The sequence below is a fragment of the Danio rerio genome, chromosome 6 (genome assembly GCF_049306965.1).
Source record: "Danio rerio strain Tuebingen ecotype United States chromosome 6, GRCz12tu, whole genome shotgun sequence".
Classification (NCBI taxonomy): Eukaryota; Metazoa; Chordata; class Actinopteri; order Cypriniformes; family Danionidae; genus Danio; species Danio rerio.
In genome coordinates this window covers 2,360,001-2,373,947 of record NC_133181.1, presented here as the reverse complement: position 1 = coordinate 2,373,947, position 13,947 = coordinate 2,360,001, and the positions used below count along the sequence as shown (strand labels likewise).

The following is a 13,947-nucleotide window of genomic DNA, read 5'->3' as shown; positions in this document are numbered from 1 at the left end:
TGGGTTTGAGAACATTTATTTCTTTGTGTATAAAATGCATCAGGTTCATATGATGGATAACTTCATGTCTAAGAGCTGCCGCATGTGATCGCACATTTTCTGAACCAGATCTTCAGAGTATCACTGGAATCATAAGTTGTAGTGCAGCTCAAAACTTACATCCCAAATCTGAGGCAAAAATTATATAAAGGAAACTGCAGTAAGTATACATTTATATTTAGTCATTTTACTTCCATTAGATGTTACAACAGTTTAATATAACCAGAATATTCTGACAGACCAAATTTAGCCTTGATTTAGACATAATGTCTCTGTTTAGTCATCTATTAGACGTCTATTAAACGCAATATTGCTTGGAGGGCCTAGCAAGCATTTTATGTGTTTTAAATAAGCCTAATAGACGTCTAACAGACATCTAAACACTGACGGCGTGGCTAAAACAAGGCTAATTTTAGGCTCTCAGTAAAAATCTAATTGACATCTAGGAATAGCAAATCAACACATGTAAAGTCTGTGTGATCTGTTTATTTGATTACTATAGTCTAGTTTGGGGTAATTCTTTGACGTCTACTAGACAAGATTTTTCAGACAGACCAAATTTAGCCTGGATTTAGACAAACCGTCTCTGTTTAGTCATCTATTAGACGTCTATTAAACGCAATATTGCTTGGAGGGCCTAGCAAGCATTTTATTTTTTAAAATAAGTCTAATAGACATCTAAAAGACATCTAAACACTGACAGCTTGGCTAAAACAAGGCTAATTTTGAGCTTGCACTGAAAATCTAATAGACATCTAGGAATAGCTCATCAACACATGTAAAGTCTGTCCGATCAGGTTACTTGATTACTATAGTCTAGTTTAGGGCGATTCTTAGACGTCTATTACACGATATTTTTCAGACAGACCAAATATAGCCTTGATTTAGACAAACCGTCTATGTTTAGTCATCTATTAGACGTCTAATAAACGCAAAACTACTGGGAGGGCCAAGCAAGCATTTTTTTGTTTATAATAAGTCTAATAGACATCTAATAGACATCTACCATTTAAAATATAATAGATTTTCACTGCGAGTTCAAACTTAGCCTTGTTGTTGCTGTCTATTAGCTGTCTATTAGATGTCTATGTTTAGTTAATTATTAGACGTCTATTAAACGCAATATTGCTTGGAGGGCCTAGCAAGCATTTTATGTGTTTAAAATTAGTCTAATAGACGTCTAACAGACATCTAAACACTGACAGCTTGGCTAAAACAAGGCTAATTTTAGGCTCGCAGTAAAAATCTAATTGACATCTAGGAATAGCAAATCAACACATGTAAAGTCTGTCTGATCTGTTTATTTGATGACTATAGTCTAGTTTGGGGTAATTCTTAGACGTCTATTAGACATTATTTTTCAGACAGACCAAATTTAGCCTGGATTTAGACAAACTGTCTCTGTTTAGTTAACTATTAGACGTCTATTAAACGCAATATTGCTTGGAGGGCCTAGCAAGCATTTTATGTGTTTAAAATAAGTCTAATAGACGTCTAACAGACATCTAAACACTGACAGCTTGGCTAAAACAAGGCTAATTTTGGGTTCGCAGAGAAATTCTAATAGACGTCTAAGAATAGCTCATCAATGCATGTAAAGTCTGTCTGATCTTTTTATTTGATAACTATAGTCTAATTCAGGGCAATTCTTAGACGTATATTAGACATTATTATTCTGACAGAACAAATTTAGCCTGGATTTAGCCAAGCTGTCTATATTTAGTCACCTATTAGACGTTTATTAAATGCAAAACTATTTGGAGGGCCAAGCAAGCAATTTTTTTGTTTATAATAAGTCTAATAGACGTCTAATAGACATCTAAATCTAATAGATTTTCACTGTGAGCCCAAAATGAGCTTTGTTGTAGCCTTGAATATGTTTAGTCTTCTATTAGACGTCTATTAAACGCAAAATTGTGTAGTGGGTATGTTCATATGTTTGTGTGTGTGTTTCTAATGTGCTGTGGAGCTGCGGCTGACTCTCTTTCTCCTGGTCTACATGTCGTCTTTGTCTTTGGCTCCGTGTTTGAGGATTCGAGTGAACTCTCCATAGTTAAAGTTGCCCTTCTTGTCAATGGGAGCCTCTCTGAAGAGCTCGTCCACATCTTCATCTGTGAAACGGTCTCCCATGGTGGTCAGCAGCTCCCGCAGGTGGTCTTCATGGATGAAACCTGCGCAGATGAAAATCAGAGATGCAGTTTTACAGATAGATGACATGCTAATCATTAATTCACTCATTTTCCTCAGGGGTCACCACAGTGGAATGAACCGCCAATTATTTCAGCATATGTTTTACAGTGAATGCCCTTTGAGCGGCAAACTAGTACTGGGAAACACCCATGCACTCTCACATTCACACTCATATACTACAGCCAATTCAGTTGCCCAATAGCGCATGTGTTTAGACTGGGGGAAACATCGGGAGAACATGCACACTCCACACAGAAATGCCAGTTGAGACTCGAACCCGCGACCTTCTTGCTGTGAAACAACAGTGCTAACCACTGAGCCACAGTGTCACCAATGAAATCTATTTAAAATTGCAAAATAATATCACAATTGAACCATTTCACTATGTTTTAGTGGAAATACATTAAGCTGAAGGGGCTTTGTTCAGAATTATTTTAAAATGTGAGACTCTCATATCGCAACAGTGTTGTTTGTTGTTGTTGTTTTTACCAGATCCCTCCTCATCGAAGCAGGCGAAGGCATTTCTGATGACGTCCTCCGGGTCGGTCCCGTTCAGCCGCTCTCCAAACATGGTGAGAAACATGGTGAAGTTGATGGGCCCCGGAGCTTCACTCATCATTCCCTCCAGATAATCATCAGACGGGTTCTTACCTGAGCACACACACATACACACACACACACACACACACCAGAGTAAAGTACATCTGTGCTCGTATTCATAAGATTAAGGCTAAAAGTGGCTCTTAACTTAAAATCTTAAAAATAATGTTTGAGTCAGTCCTAAATTTTTAGGCCTCCTGAATTTTTGCTTTAAAGGGAACCCTGGGTTTTAAGACTCTAATGCCTAAATATAAGTAAACGATACCTCTTTGTGAAATATGTAGAAAAAAACATGCCATATTTAACTTATTCAGGAAAATCCACATTTATTTTGGACAATGGGTGCCGCTGTGCTGACATTTTATCCTACCCATCAGATCATGTTACCAACACTGTATTTAAATGCTTCTGAGGTTGATTAGGTAGGTTAGGGCGATATTACAGCTTCATATCACACTACTTCAAAATTGACACCGGTAGCAAAATCATCAGTTTGCGCTACTTACTTTTTAAATGGGACAATCTGACAAGGTAGGACAAATCGACAGAACGCCGCCATTGTTTTCAATGACGTAATCCCCCTACTGGTGTTTCTTTTCCTATAATAAATGCAGCAGAACTGCCACAATGTTCTGCTTTTGATTGTTATTTTCAGACAATCTCACTAGATCGATATGCGGAAGCATTAAATGTTATTGTGTTACTCCCTGTGGGAGTGGGGGAATAAATAGTAATGAAGATTTTCCTTCCTTTAGGACGTCTTATTATTTCCTAGTTAAATTTGTCTCAACGGTTTTGTGAACATGTTTTAATAGAAAAATCTTAGCTAACATTTTTACTGCTATTTAGGAGAACAGTTAATGTTAATATGTACTAATATGTTAATATGTAATTATTAGTACAATTACATATACAAATACATAATAATATGTTAATATGTAATTATTATAATATATTATATTAATTATATTGTATTAATTATATTGTATTATATTATATTAATTATATTGTATTATATTATATTAAATATATTATATTAAATTATATTATATTAATTATATTATATTATATTATATTAATTATATTATATTATATTAATTATATTATATTATATTATATTATATTATATTATATTATATTATATTATATTATATTAATTATATTATATTATCTTGTATTATATTACATTATATTATATTATATTAATTATGTTATATTAATTATATTATATTATATTATATTTAAGCATTGTGATATATTAAATGGTAATATATTAAGAATTAATACAAAAAAGTTTTATTTTATTTCATTATTTTATTTTACTTTATTTGTCTTATTTTATTTTATTTTTTTATTTTTTATTTTATTTTATTTATTAATTTTTTACTTTATTTTGTCTTATTTTATTTTATTATTTTATTTTATTATTTTATTTTATTATATTTTATTTATTTATTTTATTTTATTTATTAATTTTTTTTACTTTATTTTGTCTTATTTTATTTTATTTTATTTTATTCTATTATTTCACCCAGACTCACCCAAAGATGCTAGCATATCGTGCAGATCCTCTTTATCGATGAAGCCGTCTCGGTTCTGGTCGATCATGTTGAACGCCTCTTTAAACTCCTGGATCTGCGACTGGTCAAACATGGCGAACACATTTGACGTGGCTCTCTGAGGCCTTTTCTTGGTGGTCTTCCCCTTTGCTCTTTTGCTGGACATGATGGCGGTGTTTGAGGACTGGGGGAAAAAGCAGAGGATGATCATCAATATGCATTTTAAAATGTTGCTGTAAAATGCACAGTATTACTGGCAAGTTTGGTTCACAGCAAGAAGGTCGCTAGTTCAAGCCCCGGCTGGATCAGTTGGCATTTCTGTGTGGAGTTTGCATGTTCTCCCCATGTTGGCGTGGGTTTCCTCTGGGTGCTCCGGTTTCTCCCACAGTCCAAACACATGCGCTAGGGGAACTGATGAACTATACTGGCCGTAGTGTATGAGTGTAAATAAGTGTGTATGTGTGTTTCCTAGTACTGGGTTGCGGCTGGAAGGGCATACGCTGTGTAAAACATATGCTGGAATAGTTGGTGGTTCATTCCACTGTTGCAACCTTTGAAATAGAGACTAAGCTGAAGTAAATGAACTCCTCGTTGATCATGAAGTTGTACTTTCGGTCCTGTGATCGCACTGAATGACCAGTCATTTTCATATCAGTGATTTTACTGCTCCTGTAGGCACCGTTTCTGAACATCAGCTCAATAAAGTAACCAAATGTTTCTGCATATGTAAATAAACTCCTTAATATTTTCATATCATTTTAACAATGAACGTGCAATGTAAAAAATGAGCTCCCACTTATGGTTTTGTCTTGTTTTCTAATACAAATGTTATCACAATTTACAATGAGGTTTCATTGGTTAATGCTAGTTGGCCTACAGTGCTCAGCGTATACGCTTGAGGTCAGAATCATGAGCCCCCCTGTTTATTTTTTCCACAGTTTCTGTTTAACGGAGAGCAGATTATTTAAACATTTCTAATCATAACAGTTTTAATAACTCATTTTTAATAACTGATTTATTTGATCTTTGTCATGATGACAGTAAATCATATTAGACTAGATATTCTTCAAGACACTTCTATACAGCTTAAAGTGTCATTTAAAGGCTTCACTAGGGTAATTAGGTTAACTAGGCAGGTTAGGGCAATTAGGCAAGTTATTGTATAACAGTGGTTTGTTCTTTAGACTATCGAAATAATATATAGCCTAAAGGGGTTAATAATATTGACCTTAAAACAGTGTTTAAAATATAATAAAACTGCTTTTATTCTAGCTGAAATAAAACAAATAAGACTTTCTCCTGAAGAAAAAATATTATCAGACATACTGTGAACCTTTCCTGAATCTGCTCAACATCATTTGGGAAATATTAAAAAAAGAAAGAAAAATTCAAAGGGGGGCAAATAATTCTGACTTCAACTGTATGACTACACCCCATTTTGAAAATTAACGTTTTTATTTATTTCTCAGTGAATATGGGTAATATATATTGGTGCATTTCAACAAAACAGATTTATTAAACAGAGATATTTATTAAAATAATATTTTACTCACAGAACATCTTTAGAAATGGAAAGATAATGCAATTAAATTCATGCAAAATATTGCAAAAAGAATTACAAACTACAACATTTTATATATTTGTTGTTTCTATACAGTTTTGCTATTTTTGAAAATTGTATTTAATATTTTTCTCTAACATAAAATTGGGCCGCTATTTTTAAAACTGTTTTCATAGGTTATTTTGTTAGATTAGCTCCAGATTTGGTTTCAGTACTGACTAATCTAAAGTATATGCACAAATGTAATACTGTAAAGCTTCCGATAGAAAATATCAAGCTAAATGAGAGATTTGTGAGGGTGTACACATACAGTTGAAGCCCCCCCCTGAATTCTTAGCCCCCCTGTTTATTTTTTCCCCAATTTCTGTTTAACGGAGAGCAGATTTCTTCAACACATTTCTATTCATAACAGTTTTAATAACTCATCTCTAATAACTGATTTATTTTCTCTTTGTCATGATGACAGTAAATAATAATAGACTAGATATTCTTCAAGACACTTCTATACAGCTTAAAGTGACATTTAAAGGCTTAACTAGGTTAATTAGGTTAAGTAGGTTAGGGCTAATAATATTGTCCTTAAAATGGTGTTTAAAAAATTAAAAACTGCTTTTATTCTAGCCGAAATAAAACAAATAAGACTTTCTCCAGAAGAAAAAATATTATCAGACATACTGTAAAAATTTTCTAAATCTCTTCAACATAATTTTGGAAATATTTGAAAAAGAAAAAAAATTTCAAAGGGGGCGAATAATTCTGACTACAACTGTATACTGAACACTGTATTTACTAACATGAACAATACTTGAAAGGCATTTAATAATTATAAATCATTATTTACTGATGCATTATTCAAATCCAAATTTGTGCTTGTTAACATTAATTAATGCACTAATACTTGCCTAACAATAAATGACATTATTTGTATTAACTGAAGTTAGTAAATGCGACAATAACTGTTTAGTAAATGCCTTCATTAACATTAACTAGTGGAACCTTATTGTGTAATGTGATCAAGAAATTCTTCAGTCAGGAAACATTACATTATTAATGCATCAAAAATAAATGAGTTTATGGAAGAAAAACAACATCTGCCAGTGAGATAAGCAACATATTCTTGATTGCACTTTGAGTTGAGTTTTTTTCTCTGACTTTAGGCTTTCGCTTAGCTTATTTTAAGTATTAATTTAAAAAGTTTGCACCGAAAAAACAATGCTACTTATGTGCAATATTTATAATATATAAATGCATCTAAAGAACTGCATATTTATCTTGGTGTAATAACACACTCAGCTTTGCTTTAACAAACTTATTGTATTGTTTATCTCCAGTGTGTTTAGTGAGTGAGTGTAAGATAGAACCAGAAGGAATGTGACTGATTAACTATCTGTGTGTGTGTGTGTGTGTGTGTGTGTGTGTGTGTGCGTGCGTGCGTGCGTGCGTGCGTGCGTGCGTGCGTGCGTGCGTGCGTGCGTATGTGTGCATGTGTGTGCGTGTGGGTGTGAAACCAGAACCAGTTAATCGAACCAGAAGGAATGTAACTAACTGATTAACTATCTATCTCTGTGCGTGCTTGTGTGTGTGTGTGTGTGTGTGTGTACACATCATCAGAACACAATGTCCAGCTTGAACACAGGATTAAATGCAGGAATTTAGAAATAGATCAGAAGATCAGAGCAACTGCATGAAGGACGTTTTCATGTCCTTATCTCTGTGTGTGCGTGTGTTTGTGTGTGTGTGTAGTGTGTGTATAATAAAAGTCTAGCAAAATGGAAAACATTTGCTTTAATTAATCCAACAGTAGAAAACTCAGAGGTCAAAAAAGAGTCAAATCATCATGGAGGGAAACAGCAGCACACTTTATCTGTGAGTGTTGTACAAGTTCTGTAATAATAGTTGGTTTGTGTGTCTTTAAATCCGGTTTAAATTACACAAGTTGTCAGCACTTAAAATAGCTGATGATGAGTATACTTCATCAGTTTCTCAGAAAGAAATGACTAAAATACAGCGCAATGACAGTGTTAATGTGAAGGCATTAAAGAAACAATGATTAAACTGTGCATTATATTATGTTTATGTTTTTAAAACTCCAAATAATGGACAGAAATATGAATTATTGGGGTAAATGTTTAAGTCATATCAACATTAAATTAAACAGACTGAAAATCTAGCTAAATCTATGAAACTTTAAAAACAATTTACATTGATATATTTAAAAATAGAAACATTTGCAGTCATGAATTATCATCTCCTTCTGTTAAAACATCACAGCATTGTTCTGTTATGCACATTTTTCTAAGAGTTTAACTATTATGAATAGTGAAGTATGACCCAAGCATGAAAACAATAGTAAATACTATAGTGATTTTGAGCTATACTATAGTAATAGAGTATTTACAGCACATTGTTAATGAATGCTGTAGTATAGAAGATTGTATTGTTACCAATAGTGAACAGCTAAACTGTGGTAAATATTGTAGTATGCTTTAGTTTTTACCACAGCAAACTGTGGTGCACACTCAGAAAAAACAAAGTACATATAATGCTCCTTAAGCAGCAGGTTTGTACCTTGGTAAATGTTGTACCTTATATAGTAGAGAAAACACCTCTTATGATACTGATCTGTGCCTTCTACAATTAATGAAGATACACAGTTGTTCTCTTAAAAAAGGTACATAAGCGTTGGACAACTCCATTACAATATCTATGAAAATAAATATGACTGGAAAGGCAAAGTGATTTTATGAATAATTTCCATATTAAAACATGAATCATCATATAAAGGCATGTGTTTAAAGAAACTCATAATCAATAACTATTATTAAACTCTATTATACAAAACAACTGGTGAAACGAAATGATAGGTACTGTGTACTAAACATTTAAGGCATTTTAATAAACATTTGGTGAGCATTTTCTGATAAATACAGTTTAATTATTGATATCTGCACCTTTTGACGTTTGCTTTCCGCTACGCACGTGCGCTGGCAAAAGTCCTGCATATGCAAAGTGTTCATGCAGACATTTTACTATTGTAAAACTAATCAAACATTGTGCATATCTCATTACAATACTTTTGCATAATTATTTACATTTACATTTAGTCATATAGCAGACGCTTTTCTCCAAAGCGACTTACAAATGAGGACAAGGAAGCAATTTACACAACTAAGAGCAACAATGAATAAGTGCTGTAGGCAAGTTTCAGGTATGTAAAAGCCTAAGAAGCAACACATTAGTAATATATATATATATATATATATATATATATATATATATATATATATATATACATTTTTTTGTAATACAGTTAGCGGTGGAGCCAGAGAGGTAGTTGCAGACTAGGAAGGAAAGTGGAGACTAAATATTTGGGTTTTTAGTCGTTTCTTGAAGACAGCGAGTGACTCTGCTGTTCTGATGCAGTTAGGGAGTTCATTCCACCAACTGAGCAGATTGAATGCGAGAGTTCGGGAAAGTGATTTCTTCCCTCTTTGGGATGCAACCATGAGGCGAAGTTCATTCACAGAACGCAAGTTTCTGGAGGGCACATACATCTGCAGAAGTGAGAGCAGATAAGAAGGAGCAAAGCCAGAAGTCGCTTTTGTAAACAAACATCAGAGCTTTGAATTTGATGCGAGCAGCAACTGGCAGCCAGTGCAAACGGATGAGTAGCGGAGTGACATGTTTAATAGAAATTATATTTCTATTTTAAAATTAGGCCAATTAAACGAACTTTTAAGTGATCACAAAGGGATTGTAGGGAAATTGGAGAAAAAAATGTTTTATAAAAATGTTTTCTATTGCAGATGGGAGAATGTGTTTCTGAAACATTTTTGTAAAAAGTGTTATGAAATGTTTAGCAATAAATAGATCTTTTGATTTATTTAAGTATTTTTTATTCTGTATTGTAAATGGAAAGGGTGCATTTAGACAAAATAAACTTAAAAGACATAGTTTAACAAATGTATTTGATGTTTTATATTTACTCAAAATAAATGTATGTATTTTGGATAAAACAAAATGCCTTTAAATAGTTCTTGAAGGAACACATTTGACAGTGTTAATGTACAAAGCGTCTTGTCACTGTAGTGGTGCCTTCATGGATCAGATTTGTACCTTTGATGAAGCTACAATATTCTATCTGCACGTTTAAAAACCAAAGGTACATTTTGGTTTCCCATGGCACACATCATGTCCTTAAAGGTACAAACTGCAAGCGTACTAATTTGTTTCTTTGTCTTAAGGCACAATTCTGTTCAATAAAAAGGTACTGCCCCAGTGACAGGGGTTTGTACCTGCTTTGGTATAACATTGTACCATGTTTTCTGAGAGTGTGTATTGTGGTATAAAATATATACTTGTTGAAATCTTGGTACAGTATTGGGTCATTTGTAGAACCAGACAGAATCTGCAGACTTTTATTGCTTTTTTTGTGTATAAATAAAAGGCGTTTGTACAATTTTGTATCTAAAAACCTAATATATGAAATAAAAATGGATACCTTTTTAACTTTTATTAAATTTTTATCATTGAATCCACTTGATTGGTAAACAAGTCTCTCATATATAATATCTGAGCATTTCCAGCGTTATGGTAAATTCACATATAAAGTATGTGTTAGCATTATATTAAAACTTTTGTTTATTTTTTCCAGAACAGCTGACCACAGAGTTAAAGGACAAGAAAAATATTAGTCTGTAAACATGTTTTGTACTTTAAATGAGGAAAATAAACCTGTGTTATGGATGTGACAAAAAAAAGTCTGCGGGTTTACAGTAGACAACATACTTTGTAGAAATTCTGTGAATTAAACTGCACAACCCCAAATAAAACAATGATAATCAAAAGGATATAAAACAAAAATAGTTGGTTTTATTTAATTGAATATTTTCTCATTTATGGTGAAAAAGTGTCATTATGGATGTGACATCTCTTCGTTATGGATGTGACGAATGTGAAATTGCCACTTGTGTGACTTTGGTAAATCAAATATAATAGTTTAAAAACATTGACAGATGCAGTTTTGAGTATTTCTAAAGTACTATAAAATACTTACACAAAAAAACAAGAAACAGTTTCTGTATTTTGGTGAAAACCTAATTTTTTTCATGGTAAGGTTGACATTTGCACGGAATTGCTTGTCTACTAAAATATTACTTTACAAAATGTATTGTAAATAAATCATATGAACATTTTCATATTAGTTAATAATATTATTAATATATATACACAATAAATATACGTAATGATGGGCTAAAATCTGCCCATTCCTGTGTGCGCAGATTCTGTGTGGGCCTATACTCGTTTGTTATACTGCTATAGTTGTTTAATTACCATAGAGCAACTGTAGCATCACCACAACAGATTGATTCAAGTCCTTGGTCCAAAACACTATAGTATTTACGTCAAATGATTATAGTGTTTTTCCAAAACCTCCCACATTATTCTCCTCATGCTTGTTTGTGGCCTCTGATATTTGGCAAACGCACAGATCCGGTTATCTGCAGCATTCCTCATTACTCTCCAGGGATTTCGCTTCACTAAATCTTGCGCTTGTTTGACAGTGAATGTCTTTTTTGTGTCTCTCTACCTAAAAGAAAATCACCAACATAGGCTACACACAAAAATAAATAAGAAATTTGTTCATGAAATATTATTATTTCTTTCCTGTTCCTATATTTACTACTTAATTTATTTATTTTTTGTTGATGAAGTGACTTTACTATCATTGAGCCAATGATTACGTCACACTTTGACTTTTGACCTCAGCCCAACAAAAAAACTCCAATATTGTTTTCCAGATGTGCTCATATATAATCAAAAACATTTGAAACATAATAGTTTCCTTGAATAATACAACTTTAAATGAGCTATGGGCTATCATTTAGCAGGACAGCTGCATCAAAACCCGCTGTATTAATAACTGTACACTAAACCAAGTCCAGTTTTAGCTCCATAACTCCATAACATACGTCACTGGCTCCATCCAGATCTTTCCTCACAGTCCAAACCCCTCTTTAAACTAGCCTATTAGCACACAAACCCACAATAGAGTATAATAAACTCACCTTTGCTTAGCTGGTGTGTATTTCTGTCCCCGTTAGTGTGTTTCTGCTGTAGACAGTGAGACAGTTACACTTACGGCACACAAAAGTTTCTCCAGAGCATCAACTTGAGGGAGAAGCCCCGCCCATTTTACTCTCTGCCAATCAGAGTGCTGCGTTTGCCCAAACAGAGCCCGCCCACAGCAGGGAGTTAGCCATATTAGGGCAAGGAATGTTCGGCCTGTCTCTGTGTGCGACACTCTGAGGAATCAAAAAGAAATGACAGGAAAAGAGATAAGCTGCCTTATTTAGTGAAAACTGCTCTGTCTGTGAGGGATCAACGCGTTTAAGATCCTCATGTGTCTAGGTTAGCACAGGCATTTTCAAGCTTTCAGATGACATAAAGCAGTTCTATAATTGAAGGTAAACTTTGTGAAGGTAAACTTATTAGCCCCCCAACAATGTTATTAGTTTTCACAGTATTTCCTATATTTATTTCTTCTGGACAAAGTCTAATTGATTTTAGTTTGGTCTACAATAAAAGCAGTATTTAAAAATTTCTAACTAATTTTAATGTCAATATAATTAGCTCCCTCAATAAAAAAAAAAAAAAAAAATATATATATATATATATATATATATATATATATATATATATATATATATATATATATATATATATATTCGACTGACTACAAAACAAACTTCAATGATTTGCCTAAAACTAACTTGCCTAACTAACCTAATTAAGTCTTTAATTTGGACTTTAAGCTGAATACTATAGTAACTTATCTATAACTAGTACAATATTATGTACTGTCATCATGGTAAAGACAAAATGATTTGGTTATTAAATAAATGAGTTATTACAGCTATAGTTTAACTATTTATTATTTAGCATTACCCAATAACAATTGGGAAATATAAAAAAAATTAATAAAAAATATATTTGACTTGAACTCTATATATTTCCCAGAGACATGGTGCGGCAGGAAGAGCATCCGCTACGTAAAACATATGCTGGATAAGTTGGCGGTTCATTCCGCTGTGGTGACCCTGGATTAATAAATGGACTAAGCTGAAAAGCAAATGAATGAATGAATGAATGAACTCTATATACACACATATATACACAGTTTATGGAAATGTAACTTGATCCCATAGATTCATTCATTCATTTTCTTTCGGTTTAGTCCCTTTACTCATTAGGGGTCGCCACAGCGGAATGAACCGCCAACTTATCCAGTATATGTTTTACACAGTGGATGCTCTTCCAGCTGCAACCCAACACTGGGAAACATCCATACACACACACTCATTCACACGCATACACCCGGAGCGAACCCACACGAACATGGGGAGAACAGGCAAACTCTGACCCAGCCAAGACTTGAACCAGCAAGCTTCTTACTGTGAGGCAACAGCCCTACCCACTCCACCAGTGTGGCCCGGATCTTATAGATATACTATATTATTCCAATGTAAAATATAAATTGAAAAAATGATTAGTTCCTATGAAGTTGCTTTCGGCTTTTTCTCTAAAGTACTGCACAGTTAGAGTTACTTATTTATTTACCTATATATATATATATATATATATATATATATATATATATATATATATATATATATATATATGAGTTTAATTGTTGCTTAGTTATTTATTTTAAACATTTTTATTATAATGTAGTAATTTTATTATATGTAGTAATGGTTGTTATCATTATGATATTATTATGACATATTTGATACTGCATATTGATGTTTTCCTCAGACTGTGGATCGACAGTTATCCTGCAAAAACTTGTTACTGAAACTCCATCAATCTCCATAACAAAGATCTATTCCCTTACACATTATTAGATAACTGTGCTGATATTAAATAACTTGTGATAATATCCATGACTGTAGTTTTCTTATTGTCTTCCAGGGCCATTATGTTTGACACACTTGA

The 13,947-nt window shown here is 33.0% G+C and overlaps 1 protein-coding gene across 1 annotated transcript; it reads right to left on the bottom strand.

Annotated features, from left to right (window-relative positions):
* Positions 1–12,049, bottom strand: myl9b (myosin, light chain 9b, regulatory). The gene is given in 4 exon segments (NM_213212.1): positions 1–2,210; positions 2,719–2,880; positions 4,371–4,572; positions 12,018–12,049. Coding segments are annotated over 3 exon segments (522 nt in total). The 5' UTR covers positions 4,555–4,572; positions 12,018–12,049; the 3' UTR covers positions 1–2,034.
* Positions 12,050–13,947: the final 1,898 nt, after the last annotated feature.